This window comes from Molossus molossus, unplaced genomic scaffold, assembly GCF_014108415.1.
Source record: "Molossus molossus isolate mMolMol1 unplaced genomic scaffold, mMolMol1.p scaffold_m16_p_12, whole genome shotgun sequence".
Lineage (NCBI taxonomy): Eukaryota > Metazoa > Chordata > Mammalia > Chiroptera > Molossidae > Molossus > Molossus molossus.
The window spans coordinates 31643178-31658512 of NW_023425347.1; the positions used below are offsets into that span (position 1 = coordinate 31643178).

Genomic DNA, 15335 nt, shown 5'->3' on the forward strand with positions numbered 1-15335 from the left:
ACCATTTTAAGAACACATAGTGGATGATAAACATTTTCTTTCCTTCATGCAACATATTGGAAGATTCTATCAGAAACTGAGAATTAAAATAAAAATTAAGGTACTTTATTGAAGCACTTTGTTTATAATACTTTTCCTCTAATACTCAAGGCATTTACTGATCAGGAGTCAATATATAATTAGATAATTCAAACTAACAGTTTCAATATGAGTTTTATCTTACAAACAAAAGACAAAGTGCTCTAACATATTAGGCCACAAATACTTTATTAGATGAAATAACAAATGCTCATTACAATTTAAAATACTAAATGCAACTCAAGAGTTTTTCCAGTGTTGTTTTATGCTTAAAAATCAAATATAAGAAAATAACGTATAACCAGAGCCCTGAATTAAATTTTTTTCTGGTATGACACATTCCAACACAATGTTTATTCTAACAAAAATGTTTACCACTATGTACTTTAGAAATGTAAAAACTAAATTCAGCAATCAGCACCACATAAATGCAAACTAAACAGAAGCAAAAGTGAAGACAGAATGTAGTGTAAGGCAGCAGACCCTTCCTGCCAGACTGAAATGAAAGGGATATTCTAACAAACGGTAGGAATACCTGCTGTGACAATACTGTTTGAGATGTTTGGTTTTTTTAAAAGGGAACTGAATTTCACGACAAACATACATCTCATTGAAAATAAAATTTAGTGCAAAATTTAAGGCACAAAAGTGTTGTATATTCTGAATTTGCCTCTTGGTGAGCAATGACGGAATGCCACTGCCAAGTCTGGACTTTGGGGCAGAGGTTACTTCTCAGCTACATAACCGTCAATGAAAGAGCACGAAGAAATCATGAATGATTTAAGTTTGATATAGTTGACAATAAACTATGGAAGGTAATATGATACTTTAGCATAACTGAGAGTCTCAATTTAAATGACAATTTTCTATAAATGGAAGATAATACTGCAATGTGAAGAAAATATAGAAATAAAAAAAAAAATCTGCTTTACAGTTTCCACGATGGTTTAATTCCAAATGATTGAGCCAGAATATACTGTCACAACAGGACAAGCTTTGCAACATTAGAGTGATTTGATATATCATGGAGAGTAAAATGAAAGATGTCCTCAAATAATCTTTTGTCTTATAAAAATAAGATGAGCATTTTATTATTGGATATTTTCTAGTATTAAGATCTAATCTGGTATCATATACTAAGAGACTACCCCAACTTTAGTAAAATGATTTTCAACAGTACAAGCCTATAAGTCACATACATATAAAATGAAGTTTCATTTTACACAATATCTCTTCAAGAAAATAGTGAGATCATCAACATGCAATTAAATGATAGGTGTGGCATCCAAGCCATATGTTCTGGGTAAGTAACTAACATTTCTTCAAAATATGTCTCAATATTACAAGGAAAAAATGTTCCCACAACCAGAGGTGCACTTAAGGGGACAGCTAACCTGATTCAGAATCACTGCTGTCTGAAGAACTTGAATCACTGCTACTACTTTCAGACTCTGATGAGCTGCTGCTGCTGCTGCTGCTGCTTTCACTGAGTCGGGAACCAATTCCAATAACAGCCTTGGATGGTGGGTCTTTCTCTGCTACAAAACAGGAAAACACATTAAAATGCCAGTAGATTTCAACAGTCACAGTTAGGCACATTTGAAAACGGACACCTACGTTTTGTTTGACATTTTCTGGAATTTAATTGATTATTGACATCCATTAATCGCTTTTCCAACTCCTGTTTTTTCTGTGAATGAAGTTCTTCTTTGGACTTCATTATTTTCTTAACTGTGTGATTTAGGACAATAAAAAAGAGTGAACATAACTGAAAATTAATGAATACCAGACTGATATCTACTAATATACAGAAAAACCTAAGTACCTACCACGAGGTTTTAGTGGTCTTTTTCTTAGACATGCAGCAACATATTTTTCTAGCTCTCTCAGTGTTGTTGCTTTCAGTGTTTCAAAGTCTATCTCTATCTCATCAGGGATGGAATTTCTCAGTGAAGGCTCTCTTGATTGTATTATATGAACCACTTTTCCAAGTTTATCTCCAGGGAGTTTGTTTATATCCAAACTTAACCGCCTTTTCTCATCATAGTTCATAGGTTTAGCATTATCTTCATCCTCAGATTGCAGAGCCAACACTGGTTGTTTCCTCTTCTTTAGCTGACTACAACAAAAGTTAAATTTGTTTTAGATAATGTTTTAAAAAAAATTTTTTTCTTTATTGATTTTAGAGAGAGAGGAAAAGAAAGGGAGAGACAGAAACATGAATGAGAAAGAACATCAACTGGCTGCTTCCTGTATGCCCCTCACTGGGGACCTGGCCCACAACCTAGGCATGTGCCCTGACCTAGAATCAAACCGGCAACCTCTTGGTGCATGGGTTGATGCTCAACCACTGAGCCATACCAGCTGGGTGATAATATTACTTTAATAAGGCATCATAAAAGATACTTACTTGCTCTTGGAATTTCCCTTTAATTTCATTTGCTTAAACTTTTTTCTTGGATTTTCATCTCTCTTTTTAACCTTTTCTTTCTTCTTTTCTCTTTTAGACTTCTCATTTTTTTTCTTTAGCTTATGGAGAGGTACTTGAGACAGAACCTGTAGTTGTTGATGAACAGCTTTAAGCTGATAAAGGAAAATTCGTTAAACATCAGGGCTCTAAATAACTAAAGATACTAGAAAAAAATGCACTCAAAGTCAATACTATCCTTCATATTACATTTAAATTCATTTCATATTACATTTCCCTCAGGTTCTAATTTCATTTCACAAATTCATTATTTTGAAGAGTATATATTAAATTACAAACACTATCATGTGCTCATAATACTTAAATATTCATCTAAAAGCAGACCAAGAATAATTACCATTTCCAGGTAGTCTTAAGTTTTTAATCATTGATTTTTTTCAGGCTTCAGCTTAGAGCAGGTTAACATTTTATCATAAAAGGTAGCAAATGTTAAATAAAGATCTCTTCCATAAAATATCTCAGATTATGTCATATAAATGGTTTCAAAACAAATCAACTCACTGTGGTTAAGAAAACAACAGAATTTTAAGATACAGGTATTTTAATAGGAGAGACTATTAAACATTACAGATGTGCCAGTATGTAAATAAAGCTTCAGGTGCTGAGTGATCTAAATACACAATTTTAATCTACAGAAAGGATTTAATAAAAGATCAGCAGCAACAGCTCATAGAAAGAATATAAAAATGTCTATCAATACACTCAATTACCTGCTCCTGAAGCTTTGCAAGACGCTGAACTTGTTCATCTTCAGAATCACCAGAAGAGTTATCTTCGGAGGAAGCTTCACTACTGCTTTCTCTACCAAGGGTTTTTGTAGTATCTGTTTTGATGTTACACACAGGCATACTCTCAACAGGTTCATCTGGGATCTTTGCAAAATGCATTTCAAAAACATCCTATAATGGAACATTAGACTCTTAAGGTTTTCTGCATTTTTTATTTAATGCAGCATTATCACCTTTTAACAAAAGGCACACTTTAGTGTCATTTGATAACAATTCTGTTTTTCCTTGTGGTCATCATTTTGCAATACATACACTTATCAAATCATTATACTGTACACCTCAAACTTGTACAATGTTGTATGTCAATTTTATCTCTATGAAACTAGATAAAAATTACCAGAAGAAGAAATTCAGGCCCCATGCTTCCATGTCTACCAATCTTAGCAACTTTTCTCACTTTTTCTAGGTAAGACAGACCTTTCAAGTTATACAGGGGACCTTCTTTCAAGGATCTCTTGTCCTGTGGTTCAGTCCTAAAAATTCTTAACCCTCCAGTCAACCTTATCTCAGGTATCTACTGTCCCCTCTTCACTAATATTTTCCACAATATCCTCTATATGCAGGGCAGTTTCATGAAAAGATTTGCCATTAAAGGATGCTATACCTCAAAAAACAAATAATCCTGCCAATTTTAAGAGTATAATTTATAAATTGTACTTTACTACTTGGGAGATGGGTCTTACTCTTTATCTCTTGATTTATGGTTCTAAAATTTCTAAAGTATGCTCCGAGGAAATTCATTTTCAGAGCATATGTAACAACTCACCTGGAGCATTCTTGCCATTGTCACTACTTCATGATCTGGAGGATTGTATCTGTAGCAATTCATGAACATTAATCTAACATCTGCAGCAAATTCATATGCATCCTTATATTCGTGATTGTCCATTTTTGTCTAAATTAAGAAATAATTAAAGGATTCACAAACATAGTTCAATAATTATTTGAGCACCTATATTAAGTGTTTATATTATGAATTCAGAATAACACAGAAAATGCCAAAATAATACTCATCATCCAGATTTGACAAATGTTAAAATTCTGCTTTATCTGTTTCATATTATTAGACTTTGAAAAAAATTCAATGAATTTTGACAAGTAAAGTTAAGGAAGGAGGAAATTCCAAGTAAAGGGAAAAACAGGACTCCTAGCCAGTGTGGCTCAGTGGACTGAGCATCATCCCATGGACTGAGAGGTCCCAGTTTGACTCCTAGTTGTGATATATATCCGAGTTGCGGGCTTAATCCCCAGTAAGGGGCATGCAGAAGGCAGCCGACTGATGTTTCTCTCACACATCAATGTTTCTATCTATCTCTCTCCTCTCCTCTCTTAATCTCCAAAAAAAAAAAAAAATCAATAAAAATATATTGAAAAGAACAGAAACAAAATCACAACAGCAAGAAAACAAGATGTTTTCAGATAATCTTGGATAGACAAGTTTGATCATAGAAAAGCAGTGAAACGATAATTCCTTAAACCAACTGTGAACATGTAAGTGTAAGATTTATATTAAAGTTGTTCTAGGAATGAAATTACTTAAAACATGAACAGAAAAAACATATCAGCATGCGTTATATTTTTAGGTAACTGCATATAAAGTATATATAAGAATGAGTATGTGGAGTAGCCAATTAGGTAGATACTATAACACTATAAAAAGAAAAACAACCAGACAAGAAAATCTTTTAGACTGCTGTGCAAAATGTGAATTAATGAACAATTCATAAACAAATATAAAAGGCCAATAAACAAATGCAACATGCCAGACCTCATCTGTAATTGAAGAAATGCAAAACTTACACATAAAACAATTTCCTACAATTTCCAACAAGCATTACCTGGTCTCAGCTAGCCCCATACCTCTCATTAAGTAATACACAGAAACAAACACAGGGAGGCAGCCAAAATGAGGAGACAAAGAAACAGGTCCCAGATGAAAGAACTGAACAAAACTCCAGGAAAAGAATTAAACAAAATGGAGGTAAGCAACCTAACAGATGCAGAGTTCACAACACTGCTTATAAGGATGCTCAATAAACTTAGTGAGAACCTCAGCGAACTTAGTGAGGGCCTCAAGAGCATAAAAAAGGACCAGTCAGAAAAGAAGGAGGCACTAACAGAAATAAAGAATACTTTACACAGATTCATTAGTAGAGTAGGTAAGCCAAGAAGCAAACCATCGATTTGGAATATAAGGAATCAGAAAATACCCAATCAATACAACAAAAAGAAAAAAGAATCCAAAAAAATTAGAATAGTGTAAGGAGCCTCTGGGACAACTTCAAGCGTGCCAACATTCACATCTTGGAGGTGCCAGAAGGAGGAGAGAGAGAACAAGAAATCGAAAACCTATTTGAAACAATAATGGCAGAAAACTTCCCTAACTTGGTGAAGGAAACAGACATGCAAGTCCAGGAAGCACAGAGTCCCAAACAAGATGAACACCAAGAGGCCCACACCAAGACACATCATCAAAATGCAAAAGGTTCAAGACAGAGAGAGAATCTTAAAAGCAGCAAGAGAAAAGCAGTTAGTTACCTACAAGGGAATTCCCATAAGATTGTCAGCCGATTTCTCAAAAGAAACTTTGCAGGCCAGAAAGAAGTGGCAAGAAATACTCAGAGTGATGAAAAGCAAGAACCTACAACCAAGATTAGGGTAAACACAAAATTTAGTAACATGTTAATAAACTTAATGTTGATGATAAAAAATAAAACAAAACTGTCTTTAAAAGAAAAACCAGACCTGGCTGTTGTTGCTCAGCAGTTAGTGTTGGCCTGTACACTGAAGGGTCTCGGGTTTGATTCCCAGTCAAGGACACGTACCTGGGTTGTAGCTTTGATCCCCAGCCCTGGTCGGGGCACGTGCAGGAAGCAACCAATCGATGTATCTCTCTCACTTTGATGTTTCTCTCTCTATATCAAATCAATAAACATATCCTGGGGTGGGAATTAAAAAATAAAATTCTTTAATACATAATGAATGTCTACAATATAGAAAGTGAAAATTGAGGGTACAGTTATGTACTGTAACTCAAATATTGTGGTAAAGAACCATGGATTTGCTTGAATAGAAGAAAATAAAAAGATACATTTTTTAAGTGTTCCCATGATTCACTCCAAGTGGTGTATGATTGGTGATTTTAATTCTTTATCAATTTCTGAATTTTTAATTTCTTTACAAGGACAAAATCACTTATAATTAGAAAAGAAGTCCATTCTTTTAGGCACTTACCTTGATTGTTCCAAGATCCATTGGATTTTTCACAATATCATAGTAGTTATGGAGTCCCAATGCATTAACATCAACAGGATTATAAAAGGGCCATGCATATGCAAAGTGCTTCTTAGAAAGCATGTCTTTAAGAATTTCACTACAATGCCTTAATTGTTCGGTTATATTAACTTTATGTTGTTGCTGAGAATCCGGCAATACATTCTTCCACACAGTTTCTTTTATAGGTGGCATTTTTGCTGGGTTTTTTTCTGTAAGTGCTGGGGAAGATTCACCACTCGCTTTAACTACTGAAGTTGTAGGAGTTGTTGTATCTGCTTTCCTCTTCACACCCCTTGTCACCTAAAACAAAAGCATTCAACAACAAAAAACTGTCAGGTGACATTCAGACCAACAGTTTTCTTAAAAAACAAAGGAAAGGACTATTAGCACCAAGTCTTCCACATATTAAATATTAGTAAAAATTAATTTCTCTTTTACATAAAAAATAAGTAATTCACATATTTTCTTTCCACACCCAAAGAACTGTCTTGTGCAAACCTTTGAGACCAATGAAGAACCAAAAAAAAGTCATGGTTATACCAAAAGTTTTTGAATACCTATAATCAGCTAGAGTATACAAACTTTTTTTTTTTTTTTTAATGAATTTTTATTTATTTTTTTGTTACAGATATTTTACCTTTTTACCCCATTGGCACCCCCCCATAGAGTATACAAACTTTAAAAGAAAGTTATCGACCCACCAAATTGTGGTCAATAAAGGTTATACTGCACATGAAAAAAAAAAACTAAACCAATTCAAATTCTACCTAAGAAATCTCCAAAATTTGGCTCACATCCTAGTTTCTGTTCACAACATGTATATAGACCAACAGATTAACTGCTGTACACTAAAGACCAATTTTCATATCAACTTAAAAAAAGGTATTGGCATCACAACAATCAAACTTACACTAAACTATTTTAAAGATACACTAAACTTACTTGGGCCACTGTTTGTGAGGCAGAGTTGGGTGGAGCACCTTGTGCCATATTTAAAGGAGAAATTGATGTTTCAGGAAATACAGAGGGACTCACTTGCTGCTTAAATACTTTTTCCAATGCTTTAAGAGACTGTTTTTCTTTAACAGAAGAAACTGCTACATTCTGTTGAGTGCCTAGTAAAAAGTCAGTATTTAAGTAAAATATAAAAGTAACACATTTTTCTTAGTATAAACATGGTACATTCCCATTCCCTTTTGAAACCCTCCCACGCATATGCTGATAGTGTTAGACCAATTTAGATATAATATCAAAACCTGTTATTAATGGTAGGCTTATCAATTTTACTCAAAAAGATGTGCGACATAAACTCAAACTAATGGACAGGTAGATATAAACATAAGCAAAAATTTCAGACATTCTGGAGACAAATTATATAATCACCCTGGTTAAAGGCATCATCAATTCTCAACTGGACTATCGCAATAGCATCCTAAGAGCCTTTCCCTCTTCTGTGTTTACATCCTATAGCCTATTCTCAAAATATCAAAGTGATCGTTTAAAATTTAATAAGATTATGACACTTGTGCTCAATTGCCCAATGATATCTAATTTCCTATCCAAGTAAAAGCCAAAGTCTTCACAATGGCTATAAGTATATGCATGATCTCTTTGCCTTCTTCTCACATCTGCTCTCTTTCCAACATCATTTACTAGCACACTTCCCCCTCACTTATTTCATTACAACCTACTGGGTTGGCTGTCCTCAAATTTGTTAAGCATAAGCAGACTACTTGCTCTGCCTGAAAACATACATCTTCGTGGCTCATTCTAAAATTCTCTTCAGGCCTTGACACAAATGCAACCTTCTCAAGCCAGCCTATACACAACGACCCTCTATTTCTACCCTCATCAGTCTCCACTTCTCTTACTTAACCACACCCTTATCACTTTTGACATACAACATATAAATATCCTGGACTCTCCAAAATATTGCTAAACAAACTCAGGAACCAAATAAATTCGAATATATTTTAAGATAGGGTTGGTATTCCTCAATCTATGAGTTCTCACTACTCACTAAAACTTTAGAATCAACAGGATTCAGACAACCTAATATTCTTTGATATCCTCCCAATTATTGCTCTTTGAACTCAGGAGCTAAACAGATATGTGTAATGAGGAATACTTACATTCACTTAATTTTATCTACTTCCCCAACTAGGACAAATAGCTTTGTGAAGGCAAGGAGACTTTGTTTTGGTCTTCACTATCTACCTATCTATCTTTCTTTAAAAAAAAAAATTTTTTTTTACTCGTTTATTTTTCTATCTTCACTCGAGGATGTTTTTCCATTTTTGTTCAGATAGAGTGGGAGGGAAAGAGAGGAAGAGAGGGAGAAACACTGATGTGAGAGAGACACATCCACTGGCAGCCTCCTGCACAATCAGGACCGGAGATGAACCACAACTGAGATAACTGCCCTTGACCGGAATCAAACCCGCGACTCATTGGTCTGCGGGCCAACCCTGTAGCTGCTGAGCCAAACTGGCCAGGGCATAAACAATATTTTTATTGATTTTTTTTTTTTTAGAGAGAGCAAAGATGGGATAGGAAGAGAGAGAAACATCAATATGAGAGGGAAACATTGAACGACTGCCGCCTGCACACCCCCAAGCGGAGATCGAGCCTTCAATCCAGGTATGTGCCCTGACCAGGAATTGAACCAGCAACCTATCCATGCTTGGAAGAATGTCCAACCAACTGAGCCACACTGACCAGGGCTCCACTATATTTCTTGCATCGCCTAATACAGTACCTGAAACACAAGAGGATTCAATAAACATTTATTGCATGCCTATGTGTCAGGCCACCATTCTAGGTGCTGGGGCACAAAAATGAACAAGACAGACAACCTCTGTCCTTTTACAGCATATTGTCTAGAGTAAGAAAGAGACAAAAAATAAGTAGTCAGCCCTGGCCAGTTTGGTTCAGCAGTTAGATCGTAGGGTAAAGAGTCTCAGGTTCCCGGGTTCAATTCCAGTCAAGGACACGTACCTCGGATGCAGTTTGTCCCCGGCCCTGGTTTGGGTCGTGCGAGTGGCAAACTCGATGTGTCTCTTTCACGTGGATGTTTCTCTCTCTTCCCCCCTCTCTCCCTCCCGCTCTATCTGAAGATAAATGCAAAAAAGAAAACATAAACCTTTTCTGGCTTACCTTTCCTTATTCTTTCTTTACCACCCACAACTTGTTCTTCTTGTGGCATCTGTAATAATTTCTGTTTAAACAACTTCTCTAGAGCTTGTGCCATAAGAACAATGTCATCTCCAGACTAGAAAATATATAAAATATACCATAAGGTTACACAGTATGGTCACTGTACCAAGGGCTTCTTAATTGTACTTAAATCCATTGGGTTTTGTATAATATGTAGCAGCTCATATTTTAAATTCTAACACCCTACCTCTTTAACTTCTAAAAAGGACCCAAGATGCCTTGAGAATTAGAGAGTTACAGTCGAACCGATCCCTCTAATACAAAAGATATTAGAAATTAAATTTTTTTTTTTTTTTTTAATCCTCACCCGAGGACATTTTTCCATTTTTTTTTGTACAGAGTGGGAGGGAGAGAGAGGAAGAGAGAGAGAGAAACATCGACGCGAAAGGGACACATCGAGCGGCTGCCACCCGCATGACCAACCAGGGCCGGGGACAAACTGCAACCGAAGCACATGCCCCCAGCAGGAACCAAACCCGGGTCTCTCCAGGCCAAACCGGCCAGGGCTAGAAATTAAAATTTCTACCTCACAAATAGATTAAAACAAAACTTATTCATGGCTATGCAAATTATCTCATTATTTGACTTGTCCCAATTCAGCTTTCAATTAACTAAACGATAAAGTAACACTATAAAACTCAAGGTATTAACTGCCTGCTTAGAAGTCTTCGTTTGCTTTACTTTGCTGGTGAGAAAAACAAGTAAATTACAAAGCAAAAGTCTAAAGTAGAAAACACTTATGTCTAAGTTAGGTAGCTCAGAAGAATTACTGAATTTTATTTAAGAAGGGTGTTGTTGTTGTTTTAACTTTTTTTTTCCTTTGTTGATTTTAGAGAGAGGAATTGAGAAGGAAAGAGATAGAAACATCAATTGGCCGCCTCCTGCATGCTCCCCACTGGGGACTGGGCCACAACCTGGTCATGTGTTCTAACCAGAAATCGAACCCGTGACCTCTTAGTGGCATGGGTCGATGCTCAACCGCTGAGCCACACCAGCCGGACTACTGAACTTTGTTTTTAAATGTTCAATGTGAAAGGATCCTTTGGAATTGTGAAATTAAAATGAAGTTGCCAATGGTACTTGGAGAGTATCAGTGGTTCTGATTTTTTTTAAAAATTACATTGGCAATAGTTTTAAATCTTTTAAACATATAAGGTGGCACCGGCCTGACTGGTGTGGCCCAGCGGTTGGGCATCAACCCATGCACTAGGAGGTCACCGGTTTGATTCCTGGTCAGGGCACATGCCCAGGTTGTGGGCCCGATTCCCAGTGAGGGGCATGCAGGAGGCGGCCAATCGATGTTCCCGCTCACTGATGTTTCTCTCTCTCCTTTTCACTTCCTCTCTCTCTAAAATCAATAAAGGGAAAAAAATTAAAAGAAAAAAATAAGGTGGCACCGATAATTATTTTGAGAAACAAATCAAAATCTCTACTACATTTCAGTAACGAGTGATTCTGAATAAATGGGATATGAGTTTTATAATGTTGATATCACAAAAGACCTTGAAAATGATACAATATTCCTGGAAACAGGAATACTATATGGAGGAAAAATAAATACACAAACCCAATTTTATGAATGAAATATGAATATTATGTTCAAAATGTCCATATATATTATCAAGCAGGCTAATGCATTAACATAGACACAACTACTACTATTGGTATATAACAGAGAACGTGTCTTGTCTTAAACATGTCATGAAGTTTAGAAGTAATTTGTATGGCTTCTTAGGTTATGGCCAGGGATTCATACTATGAAAATATAAACAAGATTAGTATATAAGTTTACAGTCTTATATTTAAATGGCAGAAGTGTGGTGGAGAATATTTTGAAATAATGCTTAACTCACAGAAACAAGCTATCATTAGCATTTCATTTTTTAAAGCATATATAAGTCATTACAGCTCTTCAGGCAAAAATACAGCCAGTAGACTGAACAAATACCGATAGATGAAATCTGGTTTAAAACAAAGAAATCAGCCCTGGCCCATTTAGCGCAGCGGTTAGAGGGTCGGCCTGCGGTCCAGAGAGACCCCGGGTTTGGTTCCTGCTAAGGGCACGTACCTAAGGGCACATAGCTCGGCTGCAGTTTGTCCCCGACCCTGGGTGGGTCATGCGGGTGGCAAACACTCGATGTGTCCCTTTCACATCGATGTTTCTCTCTCTCTCTCTCTCTCTCCCACTCTATCTGAACAAAAGATCGAAAAAATGTCCTCGGGTGAGGATTAAAAAAAAATCATTGCCCTGGCCGGTTTGGCTCAGCGGTTAGAGTATTGGCCTGCGGTCCAGAGAGGCCTGGGTTCGGTTCCCGCTATGGGCATGTACCTCAGTTGCAGTTGACCCCGGCCCTGGTTGGGTTGTGTGAGTGGCAGCCACTTGAAGTGTTCCTTTCACGTCGATGTGTGTGTGTGTGTCTCTCTCTCTCTTCCTCTCTCTCCCTCCTGCTCTATCTGAACAAAAAAATGGAAGAAGGTTTTCGGGTGAGGATAAAAAAAAAATCATTATCCTTAGGAGTAATCAAGACTTGAAATCTGCAATCAACGCACTTGTTTATACACACCTCCTATAAGTAACAACATAGAATTAGCAAGTATAACAAGGTTTACATACCTTATTGTATAAATAACAATTCGAGAACATCGTATTGAAATCTTCTATACATTCTGAAGCCTGCACATAATACTTATGTTCCAAGCGCTTCTTAATTGTACTTAAATCCATTGGTTTTTTTATAATGGTATAATAATCCTATGGTTTTAAAGAAGATATTATAAATGTTAGCATTAAAAATGAATGAACTGCAACAATTGGCATACAAAGAAATTTAAGAAACTGCACACCTGTTACTAGAGATAATAGATTACCTTTCAAAAGCCATAATCTGGAAACCAAAACCATTAGTAATGAGAAACAAAGCTGATTGCCATGACATTATTTTTCAAAGGACAAAAGCCGATAAATAAAACTAACAAACACAAGAATATAAAAGTAGAACCATTCTCAAAAATAAAAAGTAAAGTGCATGAAGAAAAATTAACTAGTATTTATCAAATCTGAAAGGTCCAGAGTTCAATCCAGTTCCATAGTTTACTACCTATCTTACACATTACTTAGCTATTCTGTTAGAAGATGGATACAAATTCCTAACATAAGGTCTAAAGTTGAATTCTGTGTGTGATGCAACAGTTTGCCAGGAAATGTAAAGAGCAACTTCATGGAGGTGACATTCATGACAACTCACATTAAAAAGTCAAGTGAGCCCTGGCTGGTTTGCTCAGTGGTTAGAGCATTGGCCCATGGACCAGAGAGGCGCGGGTTCGGTTTCCACTAAGGGCACGTACCTCAGTTGCAGTTTGTCCCTGGCCCCGGTTGGGGTCACGTGGGTGGCAGCCAGTCGATGTTTCCCTCTCTCTTCCTCCCATTCTATCTGAAGATAAATGCAAAATTGTCCTCGGGTGAGGATTAAAAAAAAAAAGTCAAGTGACATATGCTATAACAAGAAAGCATGTACTATAATTTAACACAAACTGTTAAAAATAAGAATTTCAATACTCAGAAAAATGAGCTTTGTCATGTAGGAAAAAATACTCATTGGGATATACTTCAATGATGCTGAATAAACCAGGTGTAAATTTATTTTATAATATTAAAGATTAGTATATTTCTTTCAGAGATTTACAGGGTTTTCTTCTCTTTTCCTCTTTGTAAAACTAATATAATTATAAGACACACTTACAGGCAACTTGAGTTTCACGGCATCCACAGGCTGCTGAAAAGGCCAGGAAAAACTATGCTTCCATAAAGCCTTCAAGACAACTTTTTGGAGATACTGCAGTTGATTTGTCAATCGTCCATTTTTCTTACTATTTATATACTCTGGTGGAGGAGGGTTAACAACAGCTGTTTGTCTACTTGGCAAAGACATTTTCAACTGCTTCAAATCCTGATTTCTAATGTCTACAAGTACATGTCCTAAAAAACAAACAACAAACAAAAAAATCACAAAAAACTGAGTTACTGTCAAAGTATTTTTAAAATGGTTCTATAGGAACTGAAAGTATTATTTAAGAGTAATAGATACTTTAAATGATAAATTAATCCATTTTTAAACAAACAAACCTTTTCTATACAAGTACTATAGTTGTTTTATTATGTATGCCTTAGTTTAGGATGATTTAGATTATTTCAACCTTTCACAGTATTTCTGCTTTTCTAAAACACAAATTGAGGTCTTAGCAGAAAAAAATCTAAATTTCTGGAAAAATAAAATAACAGGCAAAGTCAAAGATAGTATTAGTATATTGTTAATCTACAATTATTAGTTGAATGAAGGAAATGGCAAAGCAAAAAAATTTCTAATTAGATAAAATTATTTATTTTAAAACAATTATTTTTTAAAAATGACAAGTGTTAAAATGCTACTCTTTAATGTACACTGCTACACCTAAAATACTTTAAAACTTCATGAGTATTTCAGAAAGACAGTAGTTAACATAACTAGACAATAATGTTACTTTAAGGATCAGAGAACAAAGGTACTACACCAAGTACATTAGCAAAATACAAAGTATGATTACCAAATAAACTGTCCATTTCTAAAGATCAATGTTACATATAGCCAATATCTTTGCTTACATTAATGTGGTGTTAGTTCTCAACTTTTTAATAAAAAAATTGTGGTGAATCACATATCAACATAAAATTTACCATCTGACCCATTTAAAATTTTTTTTTTCTTTGTTGCTTTTAGAGAGAGAGGAAGGGAGAGAGATAGAAACATCAATGAGAGAGAACATGGACTGGCCATCTCCCACATGCCCCCCACCTGAGATCGGGCCCCCAACCTGGGCATGTGCCCTGACTGGGAATCAAACCGGCAACCTCTTGGTGCATGGGTCAATGCTCAACCACTGAGCCACACAGGCCGGGCCCATTTGAACAATTTTTAAGTGTACAGTTCAATCATGTTAAGTATATTCGTATTTTTGAGCAACTAATTTCCAGAACTTTTTCACCTTGCAAAACAAACTATACCTATTAAACAACTCTTCATTCTCTCCTAACCCTTGCAACCACATTCTATTTGCTGTTTCTGTGAATTTGACTACTCCAGGTATCTCATAAGTGGAATCATACAGTATTTGTCTTTTTGTGACTACCTTACTTAGCATAATGCTCAAGCTTCGTCCCTACTGTAGCATGTCAGAATGTCCTTCATTTAATAAAGTTCAATAACATTCCACAACGCCTGTACCATATTTTGTTTATCCACCCATGATGGACACTGGTTTACCTCTTGTCTATTATGTATAGTGTTGTGAACATGGGTGTATAAATATTTCTTCAGGACCCTGCTTTTAGAAATGTGTAAGTGGGAATTCTAGATCAAATGGTAATTCGATTCATTTATTTTAAGGAATTGTAATGTGTTTTTCATAGTGGCAGCACCGTTTTACATCCCCACCAACATTCTACAGGGTTCCAG

At 35.8% G+C, this 15335-nt stretch overlaps 1 protein-coding gene across 1 annotated transcript in view; it reads right to left on the reverse strand.

Moving 5' to 3' along the window:
* Window positions 1-13818, reverse strand: part of BRDT (bromodomain testis associated) — a 36039-nt gene extending 22221 nt beyond the window's left edge. Inside the window, exons 1-11 of the mRNA XM_036256344.1 lie at window positions 13587-13818; window positions 12461-12598; window positions 9787-9901; window positions 7573-7745; window positions 6589-6930; window positions 4121-4249; window positions 3277-3465; window positions 2489-2661; window positions 1908-2197; window positions 1696-1809; window positions 1473-1616 (exon numbers count right to left, since the gene is read on the reverse strand). Coding sequence (XP_036112237.1) covers window positions 1473-1616; window positions 1696-1809; window positions 1908-2197; window positions 2489-2661; window positions 3277-3465; window positions 4121-4249; window positions 6589-6930; window positions 7573-7745; window positions 9787-9901; window positions 12461-12598; window positions 13587-13775 — 1996 coding nt within the window. The 5' untranslated portion in view covers window positions 13776-13818. The remainder of the gene's footprint in view (window positions 1-1472; window positions 1617-1695; window positions 1810-1907; window positions 2198-2488; window positions 2662-3276; window positions 3466-4120; window positions 4250-6588; window positions 6931-7572; window positions 7746-9786; window positions 9902-12460; window positions 12599-13586) is intronic.
* Between the last annotated feature and the right edge of the window lie 1517 nt (window positions 13819-15335).